Source organism: Buteo buteo, chromosome 24 (genome assembly GCF_964188355.1).
Source record: "Buteo buteo chromosome 24, bButBut1.hap1.1, whole genome shotgun sequence".
In the NCBI taxonomy this organism is placed as follows: Eukaryota; Metazoa; Chordata; class Aves; order Accipitriformes; family Accipitridae; genus Buteo; species Buteo buteo.
Window position 1 is genome coordinate 12,930,459 of NC_134194.1, and position 21,833 is coordinate 12,952,291.

General features: G+C 44.8%; 1 protein-coding gene across 3 annotated transcripts in view; it reads left to right on the forward strand.

Moving 5' to 3' along the window:
• The window catches only part of HTR4 (5-hydroxytryptamine receptor 4), a 143,116-nt gene that overhangs the window by 50,979 nt on the left and 70,304 nt on the right, over positions 1-21,833 (forward strand). For 2 of the 3 annotated variants that reach the window (XM_075056392.1, XM_075056393.1), the window contains exons 1-2: positions 15,138-15,540; positions 16,527-16,727. In XM_075056392.1, coding sequence (XP_074912493.1) covers positions 15,191-15,540; positions 16,527-16,727 — 551 coding nt within the window. In that variant the 5' untranslated portion in view covers positions 15,138-15,190. Of the gene's footprint in view, positions 1-15,137; positions 15,541-16,526; positions 16,728-21,833 lie in introns of those variants that run through there. The other variant, XM_075056395.1, reaches the window with a different exon arrangement.

Consider the following 21,833-nt stretch of genomic DNA (forward strand, 5'->3'; position numbering starts at 1 on the left):
TGCACAGAGGCAGCTAGTGAAGATCTGGAAGAGGCTGTGGAAGGCTCTTAAAACAGTCCCCAAACCTGGGATATTCTGGGGCAGACCTGGCTCTAGGGCTTGGCAAAAATGGGCAGCTGCCCTAGAAAGCAGCAGATTGCCCAGAGCAGGAAAATGGGCTGGACCTTGTTGCCAGCTTTTGCCCACACCAGCTGCCTGGGAGGGCAAGGCTGGCAGCTGCAGCACCATGGGCTTTCCAGGACACTCTCCTTGACTTTTCAGGGCTGACCCTCAGCATTAGTCTGACAAAATTTGATTTGTCTCCATGTTTGGGATTTCTTGAGCCAGCCATGCTCAGAGGTTGTGAGTAAGGAAGGTGGGAGGGGGTATTAGGGTGTCTTCGGAGACGGGACTGCTGCAAAACTGGAGCTGTGCAGCAGACACAGGACTGGATTAGTTGTGTGAAGGTTAATAGGGCAACGTGAGTCATATTGACAGAGCTGTGTTTCCTCAGAGAACAGACACGATGTTCTCAACAGACATTTTGTGTCTCAAAACTAAAAGGTATTGGCTGTAGGTGGAAATCTAATGGCTTTTGCTCTCCTCTCAGTGAGTTAAAATCCCCTGAGTTACTTTTGGAGAAGTGCAGCAAGACAGTCCCAAGGTCCTGGGTAGACATCTCTTCTGGGAATGCTGCCTTTGGAATAGGGCTGCGATGCTGATAGCTGCGGTGAGCTGTTACCTACTCCAGATCCTGCTGTAAGAGTGTGTGCAGCTACAGAACAAGCCATTGACTGCTTGTGAAAGAGCATTTCTACTATGTCGGATATGAAAGGTGCCACAGCAAAACATTTTGTGCTATTTGCTTGACCATGGTGTCTAGGACCTGCTATCGGGTAGTATAAATGACTGTTGATAGACTATTACCCTGGAGCAGAGTGCATCTATGATGCAGATAAGAAATGTGCTCCTCTTCTTACCTAGTTCAGTCTTTCCACTATTTATTTTGCCCCGACTGTACAGTGACGATGAATCATCAATGATGTGACTCCCTGGTCTGGCAAACAGTCAGAGGTCTGAACCTCAGTTGCTGGCTGAACTTACTGCCTTGCCCCATCTGTTAACTGAGGACTTGCCATCTTGTGTCCTCTGAGCAGCAGCCTCAACCTCCAAAAGTCAGAAAGTTAAGTAAAAGCGGCCATTGTCTGAACACAGGCTTTGCCATCTGATGGGCAGGAGCCCTGTGGAGACGAAGCTTTCAGGGAGTCTTTGGCTGTTTGGGGGAGAATCCATTGTAGGGCAGGTTATTTAAAAAAAAAAAAAAAAAAGCAAAATGAAAAACCCCAACTTGAGGCATGCTGAAAAATATAGCAAAGCAATGGGTTCCTCCTCATCTCACGGGGAGACAAAGTGCCATTAGTGCTGTGAACTGTTGGGCTCACATTTGCAAAAGGACTTGAAAAGAGGCAATTTCAGCTCTTGTGCTTGAATCCCTCAATACAAACCAACTGGAGGCCAAACTACTCTACCTTTAAGCACATGCGTAGGAGGTGGAGAGGTGAAGGGTCTGCCTGTTGCAGGTGACTTTGCAGTTGATGCAGTTTCTGCTCTCTGTGGAATCTTTGAAAGCTTAATACGGCCTTATGCAACTCAGGTCCTTCCCACCATATGATGCCTGGACTGCAGGGAGAATTTGATCTCATACTTGCCAGGTCCCCTTCTATTTCTCTTATTTGAGGAACAGTAAATCTGGAAACTTTAACAAAAAAAAAAAAAAAAGGCATCCTTGCTGAAAAAACCATTAGAAACAGAATATCAACATTGGAAAGGGCTGTTGGGGACAGAAGCCAGGTTTCTGGCTCTGTGCTGGTGTACCTGTGATAAATGGGCCAGCAGCTGACCTTCTGACTGCACATTGGCGTTGCTGTAAGCTCAGAGAGGAGTGAAGGAGAAAGAAAAGGGCTCTGCTTGCTGCTAGTGAGGGATGGGATGGGGTGAGCAGGATGCTGTTAAATATCTGGCTACCCATCTGTTGATGGGTCAGAGTGAAGGAGAGAGAGTGAATAGAGCAGGGCCCTTCCCTTCCCAGGGCACATGAGCTCATGCATACAGGAGAGCAGAGGAGACATATCGTGGCTGTTTTGGGGTCATATCTGTCTTCTGTCACCCCTCTCTAGGTTGGGCACTTATAGTTCATCTCTAACTGTGGCTCTGTGTATAGGCACAGAGTGTTTCTACCTAACGGTGGGCACAGACATTTTCCTTGCTTTTCCAGTGCCCCCCAAGCTGTAGTGCAGCCAGTATCTACTTGTTCATTCACTATGTAACTTTCCCAGCCCAAGCGCCTTCCCCGTGGGAATATTGGGTCACTGCTGCAGCAGGGTACAGATACAGGTAAAAGCAGACTCCAGTGGTTATAGTGCTGGGCAAGAGCATGTCCTGATGACTGAGTTGTTTTAAAAGAAGTCAGTTCCAGATGTCAAATGTGTGTAAGTAGTTTACTTCACTTAGTCCCCAGTTCCTTAGCCTAATCTGGAAAATCACCCGAGCTCCCAGTTGGCTTGTAGAGCTCAGATGATTTTTTTTTTTTTTTCCATCTCCGTATCTCCACAGTTATACCTATTGGCATTTTAGTTCTATTCAACTTTGCCTTAAAGGTCAGGACCTGAAAATACAAAGTCTAGTTCTTTCCAAAGCCATCTTTCCACAGTGAGAACATAGGGCTGTGGTGATGGGCCAGCTCATTGCTCACTAGTCTGGAGACCTGTTCAGGGCTTGCTCTTCTCATGAACTTCCTGAGAGCTCTGAGGACTTATCTGCAAACAGGCTGTTGTCTACTCAACAGGGAGTGTAATAGGAGAATAAATAAATCCAACAAAAGAAGATAGGCAGGAAGGACCTGGTTCATGTTAATTTAGTCAAGAAGTTCTCAGGACTGAGAGCTGAATGGTGAGGAAGCTGCCCAAGAGCTGTGACATGTTTCTGAGCAGACTCAGCCAGGGGCTCTGATATTTGGACAACTAGGGTAAGTAGAGGATGTCGCAGGAGTTCAGACAGATTTTGAGTTGCTCTGTGGAAAGGAGACAGCGGGAGGCATGGGTCGTTCCCTTTGCAGCCTCTGCCAGAGAAGCTTCTTTGGGGCTTGTGCATCAAGATATGAACCTCCTCTTTGCTGGTAGACATCCCTGGAAAATTAATAGACTGCCTTACTTCTTTGGGTATTAAACTGATTTTGTGGTATTTTGGGCCATGCTAGAGTGGAAGAATGCAAATTTTTTTTTCTCCATTCCCAAGCAGCTGGAATAGATTTGGTCCCATTACTGCCATTATTTGCAATTTCCATTTTTATGGGCCATAATGGGGATGTGATTCTCAGGCAGAGCTGGCAGCTACAATGAAACATGGGGGTTTTATTTCTTGCAATTCAGCTACTGTTCAGTATGCTTTCCTGAGCCCAGCAGATCTGGGTCTAGTCCAATGCAGGCACCTAGTGTTTTTGTATTGCTTATACTTTTCCCTGTAAGCCATGCTCAAAGCTCTTGTTGATGCTGTATTCTTGCAGCAACATGAGGATCTGTTTAGAATTACTCTTGGTGACACATCGTAAAACAGAAGTTTTCACTGCAGCTCAAAGCTGTAAACTGATTCAGCTAATAGCATCCCTCACCTGAAATACCCATTGAAGTTAGTAACAAAGTTTAAATAGCCAAAAAATTAATCGCAAAACAAACTAACTTTCTGTACTCTTCCTGTTAAAATGCACTGCACCAGCTTTCCAGAAATGTCACTAATTAAGATTTTCAGTGCTTTGTGATTGGCAGGTGCTACTGCATTTGTAACAGCCTTGCAGACCCCTAAGCGGAGAATTGAAGCCCAATGGGAACATGCTTCCCTGGTTACCCCTGGACGAGCAGCCTGGCTGCTCAGCACTACTGCCGACCCTGGGTTGGGAGCCAGTTTCCCTGTTCTGACTTGGAACAAATTACCCACAAAACCAAATGGTTGTTGTATTCTGTTGTCTTTTTTTTTGAGCCTTGTGCCTCTATGCTTGGTCGGTCCCTTCTCTGCAACTTGAAAAGATCATCGTGTTTGCAGTGTCATTTTCTAGGTGTATCCAAGATGCTGGGTGCAGGCACGTTACCTCTTTCTTCTTCACTTGACTCAAAACTTTATATATAGGGCCACATGATACCGCTGACATGCCCAGCCTTTGTTCCTCACTAGGCTTTTAAACCCTCAAACTGACCCTGTGTTTCTACTCTATTTTATCAAATTTCTGCTCTCCAGGCCTTTGGTTGTTTCCAAGTCTGTCTGGACAGTAAGTTTTATTTCCAATAGGGCTCTTAGTTTGTCATCCATTTTGATATGCAGCTTCATGGCTTATTTTCTAGTCTAAAGAACGTACCTGATGGTGCTGACCCTTGAACCAGGACACCATAAGCAGTATCATTGCGGTGCCGCTGGCTTTCTCTCTCTGTTTTCCCCTTGAGCTTTCCTTTTCTTCTTTTTACCCCTCACAGTTCTTGGACCAGTTTCCTCAGTCAGTGGCAGGGAAAATGAGAGACCTGTGGTACCCAGCATATCAGGGTGTAATTTATTTGCAAGTGGTCAGTTATCAAACTAAACCAGATTTTTAAAATCAGTCTGCACTGAGATAGCTGGGAGAGGCAGCAGCTAGCTCCCGGTTGTGGATCAAACTTGAAGTTCATAGAACCTGTGAGTGGAGAGTCCATACCTGATGCCATCAAGAAACCTCTAGGCCATTTCAGTCCTTTGTGGGGAAGGTCTCTCCCTTCACATTGCTCTCTTTTCCAGGAATGGCTGTTTCTAGGAATCTTTGTCAAGGTCTTCTGCAGACAAGCACGGTGAGACATTCCTCCTGGAAGCTCTTGCACTTGTTAGCCAAAGGAAATCAAAATGGAACAAACACTTCCAGAGCTTCTCAGGCTGGCCTCAGAGGCACGTGCTGGTATGGACTCCTGGGTGGGATCTGGGTTGCATCTGAGCCGAGTGCCTGCACTTACCATCTACAAAGCAGTCCCAACTGTTTGTTTTCCTCTGTCTTGCTGCTTGCCCAGGTTGACATCCTCTCTTGTTTATTTGAAGTGAGAAATGTGATGAGGCTTTTGTGGAGAGTATTCAGAACATGCACTTAGCTGGGGATGTAGAAGGAGGTTTAAATAAAACAAGAAATCTAAGTAAAAGTGCTCTGTTCTTGAATCAAGGACTTTCCATGTCCTTGCTTAGAAAGAACACCTATCTGGAACCTAAATACAAGAGAGAGGTTCATACAAAATGAGCTGCTGAACACATACTCTGGGGGTGGAAGATTTCTGGCTGCCACCTCTGGAACTAGCTTTACCAAACTCTGGTCTTTATGGTAAAGCTCACATGGAGGTAGCAGAGTTGGAAATGCATGACATCTCAAGGATTGCTTTTATCCTGCTTGACTGATGTGTTTTGTGTCAGGGTGCAGCGAACTGGTTGGGCAGTTCAGAAATCATGGCACTGGAAAAGGGACTAAGGAGACACACCATTACCCGGGGACACAAGGCAATCACTTGGTCAAATACTTCAAGGGGCACACACCTTGGGAGCGGAACATATAAACTCCACCACGCTGTGTCTTAAAAAAACTCATTGGGACAAACAGTCCTATGTTGTCTTCAAAAAAGAAGTGGAAGTACCTCCTGCTATTATTGGGTAATGAATGAGCTGGGAACTGGTTTCGTGTGGCTCAGAGGCACACGCGGCGTCTCAAATAAATTGTATTCCAGAAATCAATGTATTATCTTGTCTGTGCCAAGTCTTTCATTAGCAGGGACAACAACAAGAAACTCTTTCGTTCTTCTAGATTCTTGAAACTGGGAAACTATCCAGGAAATATTAGAAGTTAGACAGCCAATAGCTGTATTTTAATTTTATTGTCCTAGGTGTAAACAAGCAGTGGGAGAAGTACACAGCCTGGATGTTTCAATATACAGCCTGATGCCAGGACTTTTCCACCGGTCTTGACTAAATGCCTCTCATTTAACAATATTTCCCTGACTGCATATATTGCTTGCAAAAGCAGAGCAGGACCTTCATGCTTTTTGATCTGAAAGTCTTGCAACTTCCAGGCTTTCAGTAAAGATGGGAACAAAGGTTTTCCCTGGTTTGAAAGTGAGAACTCAGTACGAGAATGCCAATAAAGACTAAGAACTGCCATTATGGTGTTTTGATAAAGAGTTATCTTTGGGGAAACAAATATATTGGCATAGGGCAGGACTATTTTTTTTTTTTTTACAGGAAAAGTTATAATAAGACAGGGAAACAAATGCTTTTAGCCCAGGAGCAGCAGCTCACCGTTGAAGAGTAGCGGGCTCTGCTTGATCAGTCTCAGCGCACCCCAGTTTTGTGCCTGGTCGTTGCAAGAGGCATCACACAGATTTCTGTGAGAAATCTGGGCACTCAGAGTATGTTTAGCATGACTCTAAACCTTGATTTTTCCAGCTCACTCCTGTGCCAGAGGAGGTTATGTCACAGATCTGCACCAAGTTACTCTCTGTTTCTAAACTACTGAGATAAAGCTTGAGATAGTTGGTACGTGTAGGTGTAATGGTGATGTTGCTTATGTCTCTGTAAAGTAAAAGTCTTTTGTACAATAACTGAATTACAAACATTCTTGTTCGAAAGTACATACTAGCCTCAGTCTTTAACATTTATAGAATATGGAAGTGAAATGAATGACAATGAATGGGAATGCTGGTGGGAAATAAAGTGCTTCATTAAATCAGATCTCCTGAGCATAGCTGTGTTGTATTTGTCATTTGAACACACAGCCTGCTCTGTTTAAGACTTCTGTATGACATGAGATAGGCAAGAGCCACTTACCTGGGAAATAGAGGATAATCACATTATTAACGTCAGGTTTATTTTTGTGCTTCTTTCATCATCTTCTGTTCTTCATTAAAGTGACATGTAGTTTGGTAGATGCAGTGGGCTTACTTCTGAGGAGAAATTCTAATTAGGAACTGATCAAGACATCTCTGATTAAAGGCATGTTTGATCTTTGGTTTTATTCAGCATTTACAAAGGAGAAATGATTGTTACAACATCTCTGCTGCACTTTGTAGTATACCTAAATTCCTACCTAAGCCTAAGCCAGAAATTTGATTTTTTTCATAGTTGTAGAGTATTTGGTAACCTCGTTAAAATAAGTAGACCCTACATATCCGAAAAGTATTGTTATGTTTATGTGAACATAAAAGGGGAATATTCAGCATTTGAAGGGGCATTGGGAGTAAAATTTAGAGACTTGAAAGTATATTGTAAGGAACAAAACATAATGCCAAGGTCCTGCAAGCTCCAGGTAGATCTATGATTGGGATTTGTGATTACACAGGGCTTTGCACGAGAGCTCTCCTGTGGTAGTTGTTAGTGGATCCCAAACAAAGTAATTGCTGCAGCTGCCCTTCCTACATATAAATACCATGTTCTTAATCTAATGCCAATTTTGTAAGTTAATTTTAGCTTATATTTTAGGTGACAGTCTAATGGTTTTTAAGGATTGTACTTACATGCATCAGCCTTGCAGCAATATCCATTGGTACGTGGGTGTGAATTATGTAACGCTTGTTCTGCTGCCTGGGAAATTGCAGAGCCAGGGCTTCATCCGTCACCGTATGAAAAGCAGAGAGGGACCTGGCTGCTGGACTCCCACCTAACTTCCCTGCAAGGGGAGAGGCCCTAAGGCTTCGGCTTTGTTTCCTACCTCTGTCGCGTATTTCCCTATAACCGTGCAAACTGCTGTCTCTCTCTCAAGCTCTCAGACCTTCATCTGTATGAAGATCACGATAAAGCATTGCACTGTTCAGGGTCAGTTTTCAGCCCCAGATCCAATTTCCATCCAGAAAAGGTAAGAACTTCTGCTGGTGTAAGCTAAGGAAATTGCGTGGACCAGCAGCAATCTTGATTTTTTTTCGGGTTTGTTACGTGGAGCCCCTCATGCTTTGTCTGTCAGCCTGAATCCGGGCAGTCTCAAAGCCCGAGGGGGGTGCAGAACTGGAGCCATTGCTCTGGCCCCGATGTCTCCTGAGGTCCCCCAGCGTCTGGCAGCTCCAGCACGCACCCGCTCCCGAACGGGAGAGCGCTCCTCACACGTACTGATTGACTGCGCAGCCCCCACACGGCAATTTTTAAAACATTTAAATAGCCTGTCTTCTTTGCTTCATCTTGACAATTGATTTTAATCAGTATTATCAGCTGCTTAAAACACTTAATTCTCTGAAGCACTATAGCATTCAGCCGCCGGCAGATACATGGAGCAGAGGTGCAGGATCAGGGATGTTATCAGTAGTTTTGTCCAGGAGGAGGTGGCCTGAAGTCCTTGTTTCATCAGTCATGATCCTGCTTGGGCTGCTGCTGTTTGCAGTAGCATGGTGTGTTTTCAGCTGCACACCATCAGCGGAAGCAAGTCGGTTTGCAGAATGTTTCTGAGGTTCAAACCAGCACAAAAGGAGAAAACCTCATGCCTTCCCACCCACCCCACCGCTGCAATCTATTTGGTTAAAAAAAAGAAAAGCACTCAAATAAACTAATCATATGGCTGAGTTATTTTGATACATGGTATGCTGTTTATTTCTGGCTTGTCAATACTTTAATTTATTTCAATCTGTTTCTAAAACAGAAGCGAAGTACATAATTGATTTAAATCTGTTAGAAGTTGTCCTGCCATCTGCACAGTCTGAAGCAAAGCAGCACAGGCAGTGTGGCATTTGAAGGCATTAAAAGAAGTTATATGCTTCTGGATTAATGCTGACTTCTGATTAATATTTTTAGGTGGCAGTAGAAAAGAATATGGTAACAGCTGGAAAGCCATAGATCAAATAATATATTCCCTATTGTCATGTTTCTGTACTGAGACATGCATTGTTAGGTTTACTCATAAAATAACATATCTTGATTTATAAGTGTTTAACACTCAGCCTCTGATTTTATGCCTAGGAATAATCAGGGGAGTAGAAAGGAGGAGATGCAAATGACAGCTTATTTGTAGTTAAAGACCTACATGAAATATCGTGTCAGCTGGAGTTTCAGAGGGAAAAACCATGGCTTGGTTGAAAACAAAGCAGACCAACTCTTCCATGTATTCCCCATACACTGAGGCCACTGTTAAATCAAGAAGAAAGTTCTTTTCTAGGCTACCACTGCTCTGAGCTTTTAGTCTTCTTCAGTGAGACTTACACCTTATGAAGTGCTCACTATGGTCCCTGGCTTCCTCCAGGAGATGCTCCAGGTTACCTCTGCAGGCAGAGTTATTCCCCTCCAGTTTGGAAATGGGCCATCTAGCCTCCTATTTGTCAGCTGTGCTCCTCTGACCCCCCAAAGCAAAGTCTCACTCCCTGTTCCATCTCTTACTCCCGCAGGAGGGTCTGTGCAGTGCCCAAGGTGCTCGCAGCACTGAGCTGTTTATTAGCGACTTTTTCCCGCTGCAGTGGCAGGGAGGTCAGGGTGTGACATGTGTAACGAAAACCAGAGGAGCAATGTGCGTGGTCTTACCAACATGACTCATCTGTGCAGTTTAATTGCTGCATAAAATATGCAAAAGCACTTGAGGTCATTTAGAAAAGTTGGGGTGTTTACAGGAAAGTAAAAATTGAGCTTGAAAAAATAGTTACACATTTTTTCTTCACATTAATGAGTATACGGAAGAGCCTTTTGAATGTGTCCATATATGGGTTTTAAGCATTCATTCCACATCAGTATTTCACCTTTTTCCTTAAGTGATTTCTGTATTCCTACTAACCAACAATCATTTTGTCTGAATCTCATTTCCTCATAATAGCAAACCCATCAATCTCTGCTTTATTAAACAGGGAAGCATGCTTGGAAGCCAGAGCACTCAGATTTGATCAAAGATGTTATGCAAACCATTGATTTTAATTTACAGCAATATCTACTTCTTCCATTATTAACAGCTTTGAATTACTGAGACTGAATAATTAACAACTATTCCTACTTGATTATAGATTATTCAAAAGGCAGATGTACAGACACATAGTCCTGATGAACATCCTTCCTGCACCCCCAGTGATGCTTATGCCTATTTAATGTTCCCCAGGGGAGCAATGCAACATGGCATGAGAGAAATACTCTTTGGAGAGATCTCCCAAATTCTTCCGAAACTATTACCACAACAAATGCTCCATAGACAAGCGTGCTGGTGCACGTTTCTGACCTGCTGGCCTCTGTTCAGAGCCCTGGGCTGTGACCAGCCAAGTCAAATGATGCAGACTGGGATGCCCCCGCTTTCAGGGCAGGGTTGCCTGTGCACACCGGATGGGAAATGTGAGCTTAAAACATTGCCCTGCTTCCTGGCTGAAGTTGAAGCACCCCTCAGTCTTGAAGAAGGGCAACATCTGGTGAAATGTGGCTCAGTGCTGGCCTCCTTTGGCATTTCCAAAGATTGTTTTGATGAGTAAACCTCAAAATCTCTGTGCACCAAAGATGACCTGAGGTGGGTAATTCTCTTCAGCGTCTGTTCACTTGTACAGCTCTTTGCAGCTGATGAGGCTGGAAGGGATGGAGGTCTCTGTACCAGGCAATAAGCTTGTTCACTGAGGAAGATGTCTGGGACCACAGAGCAGATCTAAGTCTTCACCTGCTATTATGGTCCCTGTCCTTCTTCACAAGCCCAAATGAGAGGAAAACATCTGGGATTCTTACAAAAGGAGACAGCCAGTACCTGCCTTGCAAGGACAAATCTCCCTTCCACCCCAAACCACATCCCTGCTTAGCAAAACCCAGCTTAAATTCATTGTGAATCTTCCTCCCCAAAGCACCAAACCTGGGCAGTTATAACTTCTAACTTCAGAGTTATAACTTCTTTGCATCTGTAGGAGTTTTCTCTTCAATGCAGAAAATCCTGCTGCAAAGGAAGAGCATAGGGGTGTCTGCAGCTATTTCTGTCCTAGCCGCATGGTGAAAATCATCACGTCTCTCCACCTCCAGAGCCCTTTTCTCTGGCATCCCTCAAGCTCCCTCCTCCCCCCGGTCCCGCAGAACCACCTGCGCCCATCGCGAGAGGAGCAGCGCGCACCCAGGAGTCAGCAGCACGTCAGGGCACCCGGCTTGCCCCTGCTGCCCAGCTGGCAGTTCAGTTCACCCATGTGTTTACTACGTGCTGTATTGCTTACTGTGAAATGTTTATGTCCAAGTGCAAGCCCATTGCCTTTAGGAGCAGAGCAGCTTATTCAAGGAACGGGTCAAATCAAAATGCTTCACTCCTCCTCTCTACCTCCCTCCGTGGGATGAGGCCCCAGGGCATCCTGGCACCAAGTGCCTTTCCCTGGGCAGCACAGCCACCAGCCTGAGAGCCAGCGTCCCTGCTGCGGGGAGGGGACAGGGATCTCTCAGCAGGCAGCCTCAAGACCCCGGGGCTTCCCCCAAAAAAGAGCCAGCAGGCTCGGTTGCCAGCCCCCCTCCCAAGGCGCTGCGTGGTGGAGTGAGAAGCCCCGACCACGGCCGATGGCCAGCTCACCCCCTGGGCAGGGCTCAGGGACAAAGAGGTGTCTCTCCCCCTCTGTACATGTGGCAGAGTGCAGATGCAAGGTGCTCAAATAATGCAGTGATGAAAATTGTTTAGGACAGCAGAAGGACAGGCAAAGCTAGATAAGACAAAATATAAATCTAACTCAGCCTGGCTCTGTGTAAACTAAGCCATCATCATCCTCTTTACCGCTCTGCTGGCATGTATGTGCTGCCATGCTCACTCGGGAGGAAAAGGAACATCTTTTGTATGGCGCTATTCAGTGTGGTTTGACATTTTGTTTCGCAGATGCAGCCACGGAGCAATGTTAGTCTATTGTGAAGGTTTATTTAGACAGGTACGATTACAGCTCGGCAGTGAAGGTGCCTTTGATCCCAGTCATCCCCATTGTTCCTGAGGCTTTTCATCCCGCCCGGTACCCAGGTAGAAGGCCTGTGGCTGAGACCTGCCTTTGAAATTGTTTCTTTTCCATTTCCCCTTAATTTTCATGGTGTCTTCTGCTGATGAACATTATTGATGAAGGCTCTGGCATTCAGTTGTGCTCAAAATACTGATGCTTGGCGAGTGTCTGCCCTTGCCCAGCTGTGCAGCAGCTGCCACGTGTGGCAGGAGAGCAAGCGGTGGGCCCAGAGCGGTCTGTGCGGCTCCAGCAGAGGAGAATCCCCTTGTGCATCCCACTGTGCATGGTGCCCACGGGGAAGGACCCGCTCCTGACTGCTCATCCTTTTGCAAAGGACTTTTTGCTGCAGTGCAGGTTCATGTGTCAGCAGCTCCCAGCTTCCTGCCTCCCAAAATCTCCAATGCAGGACTTTGCTTCTTGGGAAAATGAGGTCTTTCGGATCGGATGTATGTGGAGATGAATGGGAGAGAGGGACAGTGAGTCCTAGCAGAGGGAAGAAGTGACATCCTATTCTAGGAGTAGCTGTGTGGCCAGTAGGGTAGTCTGGGATTTTAGTGTTTTAGTGTTTAGTGCTGGATTTTGTATTATTTAGCTTGTTACTACAAGACCAAGGAGGAAAGATGCCCAGATATAGTGTTCACCATGTACTGGGAGTTCGAAAGACAGACCAGAGAGAGGAAGGCAAAGGAATCCACCAAAAGCTGTGGAACACAAGCCCACTGTGATGCAGACCTTTGCGGCATGAGAGAACATGCAAGGGAGGCACTGCTGTGTGCATGTAGGCATTTCATCTCCTACAGGCCACTGTCAGACAGAATGATGGATGAGGCAGATCCTTTTGATCGATAGGCATTTTCTTCTGTCAGATGGGAGGAAGTATGACTGGACCAGTGTAGGCAAATTGCAGGCAGCAATTGCATTGTAATTGCAAGAACTGCAGACACAAAAACCACTCATTGCAAGAGCTGTCCAAGAATTAATGACCCAAGGTGTTAGGAAGCAATGCTCTCCATTAAAAACTGGGAGAGCCACATTTAGTTCAGACAGAGGCTTGTCAACATTTCTGAATGCTCTGAAGGATTTGTCCAGAGCTACCAGCTTCTTTGAGCCTTAATTGCCCTCATTGAAGTTGTGCTAAGTTCAGTAGACAGCTCTTTCTAATTAAGTGCAAACTCTTTCAGATGCTAAATAAAAACACATCTTGACTTTGCCTTTCTCCTGTCTTAGCACCTATAATGGCCTTGCACGAAAATAAGTGTCTCGCTGGATGCAAACCCATGGCTATGTCTGACCCCTTCAACATAACCCCAGAGACCTTCCTACATTAAGCAGGAGTGGATTTACTGACATTAGCGCCGAAAACCAGGAGGGCAAAAGAAACAGTCACACCTTTGCCTTTGCCTCTGTCTCTGGGCTGGGATCATTCATTCCAACACAGGACAAAACCTGCTTCCCTATCGGGTACCCTTCGCCCTGAGCCACCAGTACACCCTCTCCTGGTACTCCAGTACCCCAGCAACCCACCTCCAGAAGGACACATGCCTGGCAGTGCTCAGGGACTTTTTGCCTGAAAAGCTTATAGAGAGGTGGGCTACACCCAGCTGTCCACTCTATGTGACACTGATTAATCTCTTAGTTTTAACACAGGAGATTATCTGGAATTAAAAGCTACCTGTGCTCTCGCAGGTGAGAAAGCACTACTTGGCATATGGACATACATTTATGAAGCTAGGATATGCAGTTGCCTTGGACCTCTTTCTTATTATAGCCATAGAATTGCACTCGTTTTTGAGCCTGCATATATCCATCTGTCTAGTGCTGTGTTTTTCTATGAAACTAGTGTGAGGCCAGGGCATCTCCTTTCCTTTTCTTTATTTGCTCATAAACATCCTCACCCATCTGGATGAACCTATACCTAGTGATGTATTTCCTTGTAAAACATTGAAAATCAAGGAATTCCTAAGATATTGTTCCTACTCAATATGAGAAGTCCAACTTCAGCAGGCTGCCATCTCACCCACTGGTGCAACTGGCAGCCGGCAAAAAAGTCATACTCAAAGTGGCATCGCTTTTAGGAACAAATATTGAGATTGTGATTAAATGGATGTTCCGCAATGCAGGCTCAGGGTGAAGTCAGTTGCTAGAAGCTTATTAAAATGGCACAGGTAGTGGAGGCAGGACCTCAGCAGTCTCTAATCTTTTTTAGCTTTGCCAAAATCAGGAGAATTCAGTGAGATAAAGTGTAAAAGTCTGGAATGTACTTAGTAAATGAAGAGTGACCCCAGGGGAAGTCAAAGTAAAATAGAATAACAGTTCAATTTTTCAATTACCTGAACAATCTCACATCATTAATCCTGGGTGCTGACTACCAGCTCCGTATGCTGTGAAGAAATTTCCCTGCTGAATTAGTGTCAAGTGCTGCTCTTAATGCCAGTTTATTTCTAGCCACACTTGATAACATGAACAAACACCCGTTCTCACCCATATAGTGTAATAGGGAAAGTTATACAAGCAGGCGAAGGTTTAGGATGTGTTTTGTTATGGATACATAATTAGAAATAGCTATAAAGGAAAAGTGGCTCAAAATTTTGTAATAAAACCAGTTTTATGAGGAATTGAACACTATTTAGTGGATGCTGTGTGTTACCTTCCTGCTTTGCAGGCTCTGAAAAAAAACCAACAACTTTTTTTGAAACATTTAACAAGATATTTGTCAAAATGCAGACTTAAAATATGTCCAACATTGTGTTTTCCTGTTATCCTTCCTTTTTCTTTTCTTTCTCTTGATTAACTGAAAGAAATTATTGGTGTCAGGGTAGGGGGAAATTGGGCACTTCCTTTTAAAAAAAATTTATTTTATTTTCCCTAATTCTGGAAAAGTTACCAAGTGAAAAAGAAAAAAAATAAATGCCAGACTGCCTCTTGTTCTCTGGCACAGAGTGAAGGGAAGAGAGAACAAGGGAAAAGATTATGTAGATTTCAAAATTCAAGATGTAAAATGCTCATCCTGAGGAAAAACCTGGAGAAAAAACGGAAAAACAAAAGGAAAGAAACCCAAAATACTTCTGCATAGAAAATAACATTATTTATTGGGATGAAAAGAGAATGAAAATGTTTTCATCCAGAGTCTCTGATTTGGAAGGGAATTCCAGAAATCAGACACAGTTCACTCCAGCCCTCGGAAATGGGCTCCTCCACCGTATGTGTCGGCTTCTCTGCCGCTGGGAGACCTGGGTGGCCGTGGATGTTGTGGGTATCCTCCACCTGTAGCCTTTCTGCTGATGAACGCAAGCCTCGCAGCTTTCCGCGTAAATACGGAATGGTCTTTGTTAAAGGTCTTGGTGGGAAGGTTGCCTCGCTGCAGCAGGCGTGGGGATGCTGCGCTCACACTCGCCAAAACGAGCGCCCGTGCCTGGCACCTCCGTGCTGCCCGGGTGATGCCCTCCCAGTGCTCCTGCAGCTTCTTTTCTTTTCTTTTCTCTTTTTTTTTCTGCATGCTCCCCAGTTCGAGTGAGGGCTTCGGCGTAGCGGAGAAGATTGTGCTGCTCACCTTCATCTCCGCCGTTATACTGATGGCCATCCTGGGGAACCTGCTGGTGATGGTGGCTGTGTGCCGGGACAGGCAGCTCAGGTGAGCCCACCCAGCCCACCGCTGCCTGCCCTTCTGCGGGGAGGCACGGGGGAAAATCCCTGCCTAAAAAAACCCCTGCCCACAGCTGAGGGCATAAACTGCCGCGACGGAGGGTGTCTCTGGCCGTGCGTTGCACCACGGCAGCGTCAGACTCTCACACCGGCCTCAGCGCACCTCCACTTGGATTTACACGGTGGTGGTGGGATCATGTTAGTATCCATCCTCTATGTTTTTAGGGTGCTCAGTGTAAAAATACAGATAAATCAGTGAAAAAGAGAGCTAAGCAGCAATTCCTTGGAGAAGCAGTTTGGCCTCTACCCCTTTTCCATCTCAAATTTCCCAACAAGCCCATCAGAAAAACAACACAGATCAAGGTCCTGTTGCAGTTGTGCTGCACTGCCACAGCTTGGCGAATGCTGCCAGTGATTTGGGGGGGTCACAGGCAAAACTCCTGTCTTGAGGCTTGCTGCTACCCCTGGGAGTTGTCAGACCAGCCTCAGGAGCGGAGCGAGATATTCAACAGCTTCTATTCAAATTCTGCGTGGGATTTTTAATGGATTTAATTCTATTTTATTGTTATGGTTTAAAAAGTAGTTTTCAAGTTAAAATTACAGCTTCAGTCTAGATTCTTCTCAATGCTTTCTGGAAGGATTTTCTCAATTTACAAGTTAAAATAAAAACCCTCTCCTCCACCCCAAACTCTCCAATGCAAGCTGTGAGGCTGAGCAGCATGCAGAGGCCTGTGAGCATCTATTTGCCTCTTCTGCGTGAGCAGAAAGATGCGTTTATGCAGGGAACACGGTGGATATTTAGCTGTAAAAACAGGAACAAGCTAGGGGTGACCCTATAAAGTGAGGAATACATTAGAGAGGACCTTTTAGTGTGATGGAGCAAATTAGACCCAAACACAAGCTGAAATCTCTGTCCACATGTAGAGGATGCTGCACTGAAACTATTCCACCCTAATTTTGTGATCTGCCTTGCAGGAAAATCAAGACCAATTATTTCATTGTTTCCCTTGCCTTTGCGGACCTGCTGGTGTCAGTGCTGGTGATGCCGTTTGGAGCCATTGAGTTGGTTCAGGACAACTGGATCTATGGAGAGATGTTCTGCCTGGTCCGAACGTCCCTCGATGTCCTGCTCACCACAGCATCAATCCTGCACCTGTGCTGTATCTCGCTGGACAGGTATGAACAGGAGAGAATAGAGAATAATTATAGTTGCTTTAAGTTTCTTCAGTGATGTTGCTCATCAATAGTAGCCAAAGGGCAAATACGAACCCGCTGGAAACTATAGAGCAATAAATCTCTCTCAGTAGCTGATTTTGGAGAGAGCTCTCTGAATCCTCATCAGTGTAGAAAAACCTTGAAAGGAATAAGATTTATATCAATAGAGCAAGCCGGGTTCTCAGCTGCTTTGTGGCACACAGCTCTGTTTGCATTACTGATCAGACGTGGCACAGTTTCTTCTTTAAAGTAAAGAAAAGATGCCTTAAAGATGTTTCCAAAGGAAAGACCTGCAGCTGTTGCAGACGGTGCATCGTGCACAGGCTGTTTTTTGAGCAGGGACGTTTCTCTCCGTTACAATGTCAAGTGTTGCTCGCTGCCAGGGGCGGCTTGGCTGATGAACAGCTTCATGCATTGTGCTGAGCCCCATCTTCCCAGGGACTGAAACACTAGATTCTCTGGCTTTGTCTCTGTCAAAAAAATATTTGGCATGTCTTTCAAGTGCTATCAGAACTGCTCTTCCTGCTGCTAGCAGTCATACAGGCGGATGAAAACCAATACTACTAAATGACACATTGTGACATATATTACTAGATTATATGGAGAAAAAGCAAAAAGAGCAACCCCCCATATTTTATGGGCTGCTTTTCCAAGGCATCCATTTGCACATCTCCACTAGTGACTACTAACAAGGAGGCAAACAAAGCTGGTGAAAAGAGTGCATAGGCTTTGTGGGAGGTCCTAAAAACTTTCTTTTCTTTCAAACTTTTCTTGCAAAATTAAAATGAAGCCAAAATCCTAAATAATTTATGGCAAACAATTCTGTTTTACTGTTGTCTGCAGTTTTTCAGGATAAATGGCGGGACTTTCCATACAGAATAGCAAGAATTTTTCACAGGATAAATACTTAGAAGAAAACATTTTGTCCGGCTATTCTAATAAGCAATATTTAGAGCTTTCATTTGAGTTCTGTGCAGAGATTTCAATATCTTTAAAAATACTGTTACTTAGTATTACTAATATGGCCAAAATAACCATAATCATTCTCGTCATCATGACAACTGATATTTAAATAGCATCTTTCATCCAAAGAGTCTGCACCCAGCCAGACTTCAAAAGATACTTGATTAACTTCTCCACTGATGGGCAGCACTCCCTTGTTGTGGGAGAGAGGGGCACTGGCACACGCAGTATTGTATCCAGGGAGAAGCTGACATGCAACAGCCACGGCGCGTTTCCTCATCTGGAAGTTTAGATGGCTGGAACACAACTAGGAAGCTCATTATCTTAAAAACGTTGACAAATTGCCACGTTGAGCCAATTACCAGTAAAGCCCATGTTAGGCACTGCGCTCTGGATATGTCCTTGTTATATAAAATGTTGGAGTTTGATTCTCCAGGCTCTTAATTAAACATAGGGGGTTGTGTAGAGAAGGGGACATGCAGGGAAAATATTGGTTTCCCCCCTGCCCTTCCGCCCCGATCTCTGACACCCGCAGGGGAGGAGGAACCTCCCGTGTGGGGTGCACAGAAGGGAAGCTCCCCCCTTTCTCCCCTATGCCACCCTCGTGCAGACCCCCGCCACGTCACGAGCTCTTGCTCCCCCCGCCTGTCCCCATCGGTCCCCGTGCTCCCGGACAGCCTTGTCTGGGGGTAGCGAAGGGGTTGGGGGCAGCCTTGGCTCTACCACTGTCGAAAAGCAGGGCTCAGGGTTAATGTGTTAGGGATATAGAATAGAGAGCACAGTTTTATACAGGAAGATTTTCTTTCTGTGAACAGACCTGAGGCAGAGTTTGCAAACACCCAGCTGAGTAGAAGGAACTGGAAATGAAAAAAAACCACCAACAAACCAACAACTTAAAAAAACCCTAAAATAAAATGGATTAGATTATTCTGTACTAAATGAAACATCCAGAGCAGAGTGTGAACACCTGTAGAGGACTACAGCTCTGCTCCTGCTTCTATGCTCTTTTATTCTCTGCCCAGGGAGTCTTGAATTCTCTCCACCAGATCCAGAGCTGTCGTAGCAATGGGTGAACTTTGCTGCCTACAGTAACGCATAGATGATTCCCCTTCTTTTGGACAGAGGGAAATGGGGAGCTGAGTCTGGGGACCCCCACTCCATTCCCCTATCCCAAGCCAATGCTTTAATCACTAGAATACTACACAAAAGGGGAGAACGGCTGTCTTGAAAGAAGGCAGGAGCTGTAACCGTGTTTTGGAAGAAACTAATTCTCTAAGCTTGTTCCACACGTGTTCTGAGAAGGTTTTGGGAAGGTGCAGCAGCCCCTGCACTGGCATCTGAGGCTGATGGGCACTGCACTCGAATGAGTCCCATATCAGCATTGTTCCATTTAATTGGCTCCGCCTTCTGTGATAAAATTATCCTGCTTTTAAAGATTTCTGCTTACTGAGTGTGTATTTGAACCTGTTTCTGGTACAGGAACGTTCTTCCTATTTCTTCAGAATTAAAGAGATTCTTTAAAGTAGAATGAAAAAATGACACACACACTGGCTAAAAAACCCTCATCCACCAATCTTGGTGCCAAGCTGATAAAAAAAAAAGTGTTTAGAGCTCTGAATTTGAAGTTCCCAAGAGCTGGAACTCATCTTAAGTGTCACAGCAAAAAAAAAAAAAATCTTTCAGAAAATGCCTGTAAACTTTTTTGTCATGAATGCACTGACACAGAGAAATCCCCCAATATTTGCCATCCCCCCAGTATTGGCCATGTTAGACTAAACTGCAGTCAAATTGCTTGAAAAAAAGCCAAGGATTAATTCATTAATGAGTGATGGGTGTGTTGAAAACCTCTGCAAGTTCAGGGGTGAGGGAGCAGAGCCGTGCTGTCTGGGATACAGAAACACAGCAGTCATTTTTGACAGCTGACAAACCTGAAATTGGCAGATGTCAGAGAATTATTTTCAGGACACACAAACGCTCTTTCTCTTCCACATGTGTTTACCATACATGTGCTGTTCTTTGCTCTCAGGCAGAGAGAGAGAGAAAAGGTTCTCCAAGCTGGTGGCTGGATGCAGCCTGACATGGATAATTATCGCAGCCTTTATCGTTTGCTTGTTGCTTTCATGCTGAAGAATGATGCCTCTGCGGACTAGCTGCAGAGCTGATCTAAATTTTAGGTAATTCTCTGGTACTGTGTTTTTCTTGTTTCTCTTCTCAGAATGGCTCTGAGTGCTTGTTAGAGCAATGACCACCACACACACCACCACTGGCAGAGCACTAACAGCAACATCCCTCAGACAGGCTGCTCCTCTCCAAAGGCACTTGAATTTGCCATAGAAACTTTTCTCTATCGTCTAATCTCTGCAGGGCATATATAGCTCTCCTAGCCATTCAGTCTTGCTGTGGAATTTCATCTTGAATGCTGTTTTGACTCCATGGGTAATCATTTGTAGCTTTGCCACTGACATGAAAAAAGCCAGGATTTCATCTTAGACGTTTCAAAAGGTATATTTCTTCTCCTAGTACAAGAAAGCACAATTATGTCTGTGTTTGCTGACAGTGAGTGTCAGCTGAAAGACGAAGCCCAAGATGTCTCTGTTTCATGTGAAGAGGAGAATTCCAAGTCAACTGCGTGGCTTTCATCACTTTCTGTTTGATCACACACCTCAGTATGAATCTGACTGAGTCTCAAGATTACGGGCTTCTGGGTTCTCCCAGGACCAAATGTCAAGTTCAGATTACCCACTGTGGTGCTCGAGACAGACCAAGGTGCCTCCTGTAGCACTGGACTAGCTCTCCTGAACCGCTGTAAATGAAAATATTGCGGAGGTGGGTCAGTCCCTAGTCATCTTCCTCTCTTAAAGCTGTATTTCTTCCTCTGATTGATTGACTGACTGATTAACATGATTTTCAAAATACAACTTAAGGACACCACTAGGGTACTGTAGCCATCACTGAAGTTGTTTAACATCCACCTGGACATCATTCTTGAGCCCAGAAATGGTCCTAATCTGACCAGGAATTTCTGTGCTAATTCATGAGCAGTTTTGTGTCCCAAACAGTCTATTAAAAAGACTTTCTTTCTTCCTGAATTACCACTGAATATGTTATTTCCGTTTCTGCAGTGCTTGCTCACTGGCATGCTCTGGCAGCCTGATTAGGTAAATCAGAAAACATTGTATAAAAGCAATTGCTTTCCCCCCACAAGCAGCAGACCTTGATGCCTGCAGATCCAAAACCTGATACCCCTTACCTAGCAACACTGTCAGGTCTAAACATCCACAAAGACAAGGACATTAATTTTTTTTCCTACTGGGCCTGTTTTAATAAACCATTTTCTGATTGAAATGAAACATGAGGTCTTTCCCTCCATCTCTCAGAGGAGGCATTTGGGTGGAAGAAGACAGGGAGAACATAGACATTTTGATTTTGGCCTTTACCACATCCCTAAGGACGTGCCATGGTCTCTCCTTGCTGCTTTGAGGGTGATATTACACTTGTGCCATGTCATGCTGTGGGTCACCTGAAGTCCCACTTCACTCCTGTGTCCTCTTCACAGAGATTAATTCCCTTCTGCAGCCATGAATTTGGAGGCTGTTCCAAACATCCTCAGCAAGCAGGACAACAGGGATTTTCAACACAGCTTGGATGGAGTGGCGGATACAGAATAATAGATTCATTTTCCATACCAAAAGAAGGCTAAACCCCACCATGTAAATCTGCCTTTTTCTCCTTCCTGATCTGCCAGCCCCTTGCTGTGACTGTCCTGGGAGCATCATTTCCAGATTGTCTTGGTCTGTGATCATCCTGAGAAGGGCAAAGAGAAAATTTCGACCTCACTTCATGTCACTGCTAGGGATGAAAAGTGAAAATATCCACACTTTAGTCACATTTGAATAGATACGAGTACAAAAATTTTCTAAATTCCACCTATTTCTTGAGCACTTTGCCAATTTTTAAAATCCTTTTCCTTTTGCAGACTGAACTCAAAAAGTTGTGCTGTTCCTGGTGCATATTATTTAAAATGTGGGTACTTCACAGCTCAGTCTAATAGTGATTAATGACTTGACAGAGTAACCATCCTCTAACCTAAATGAGCAGTGTACC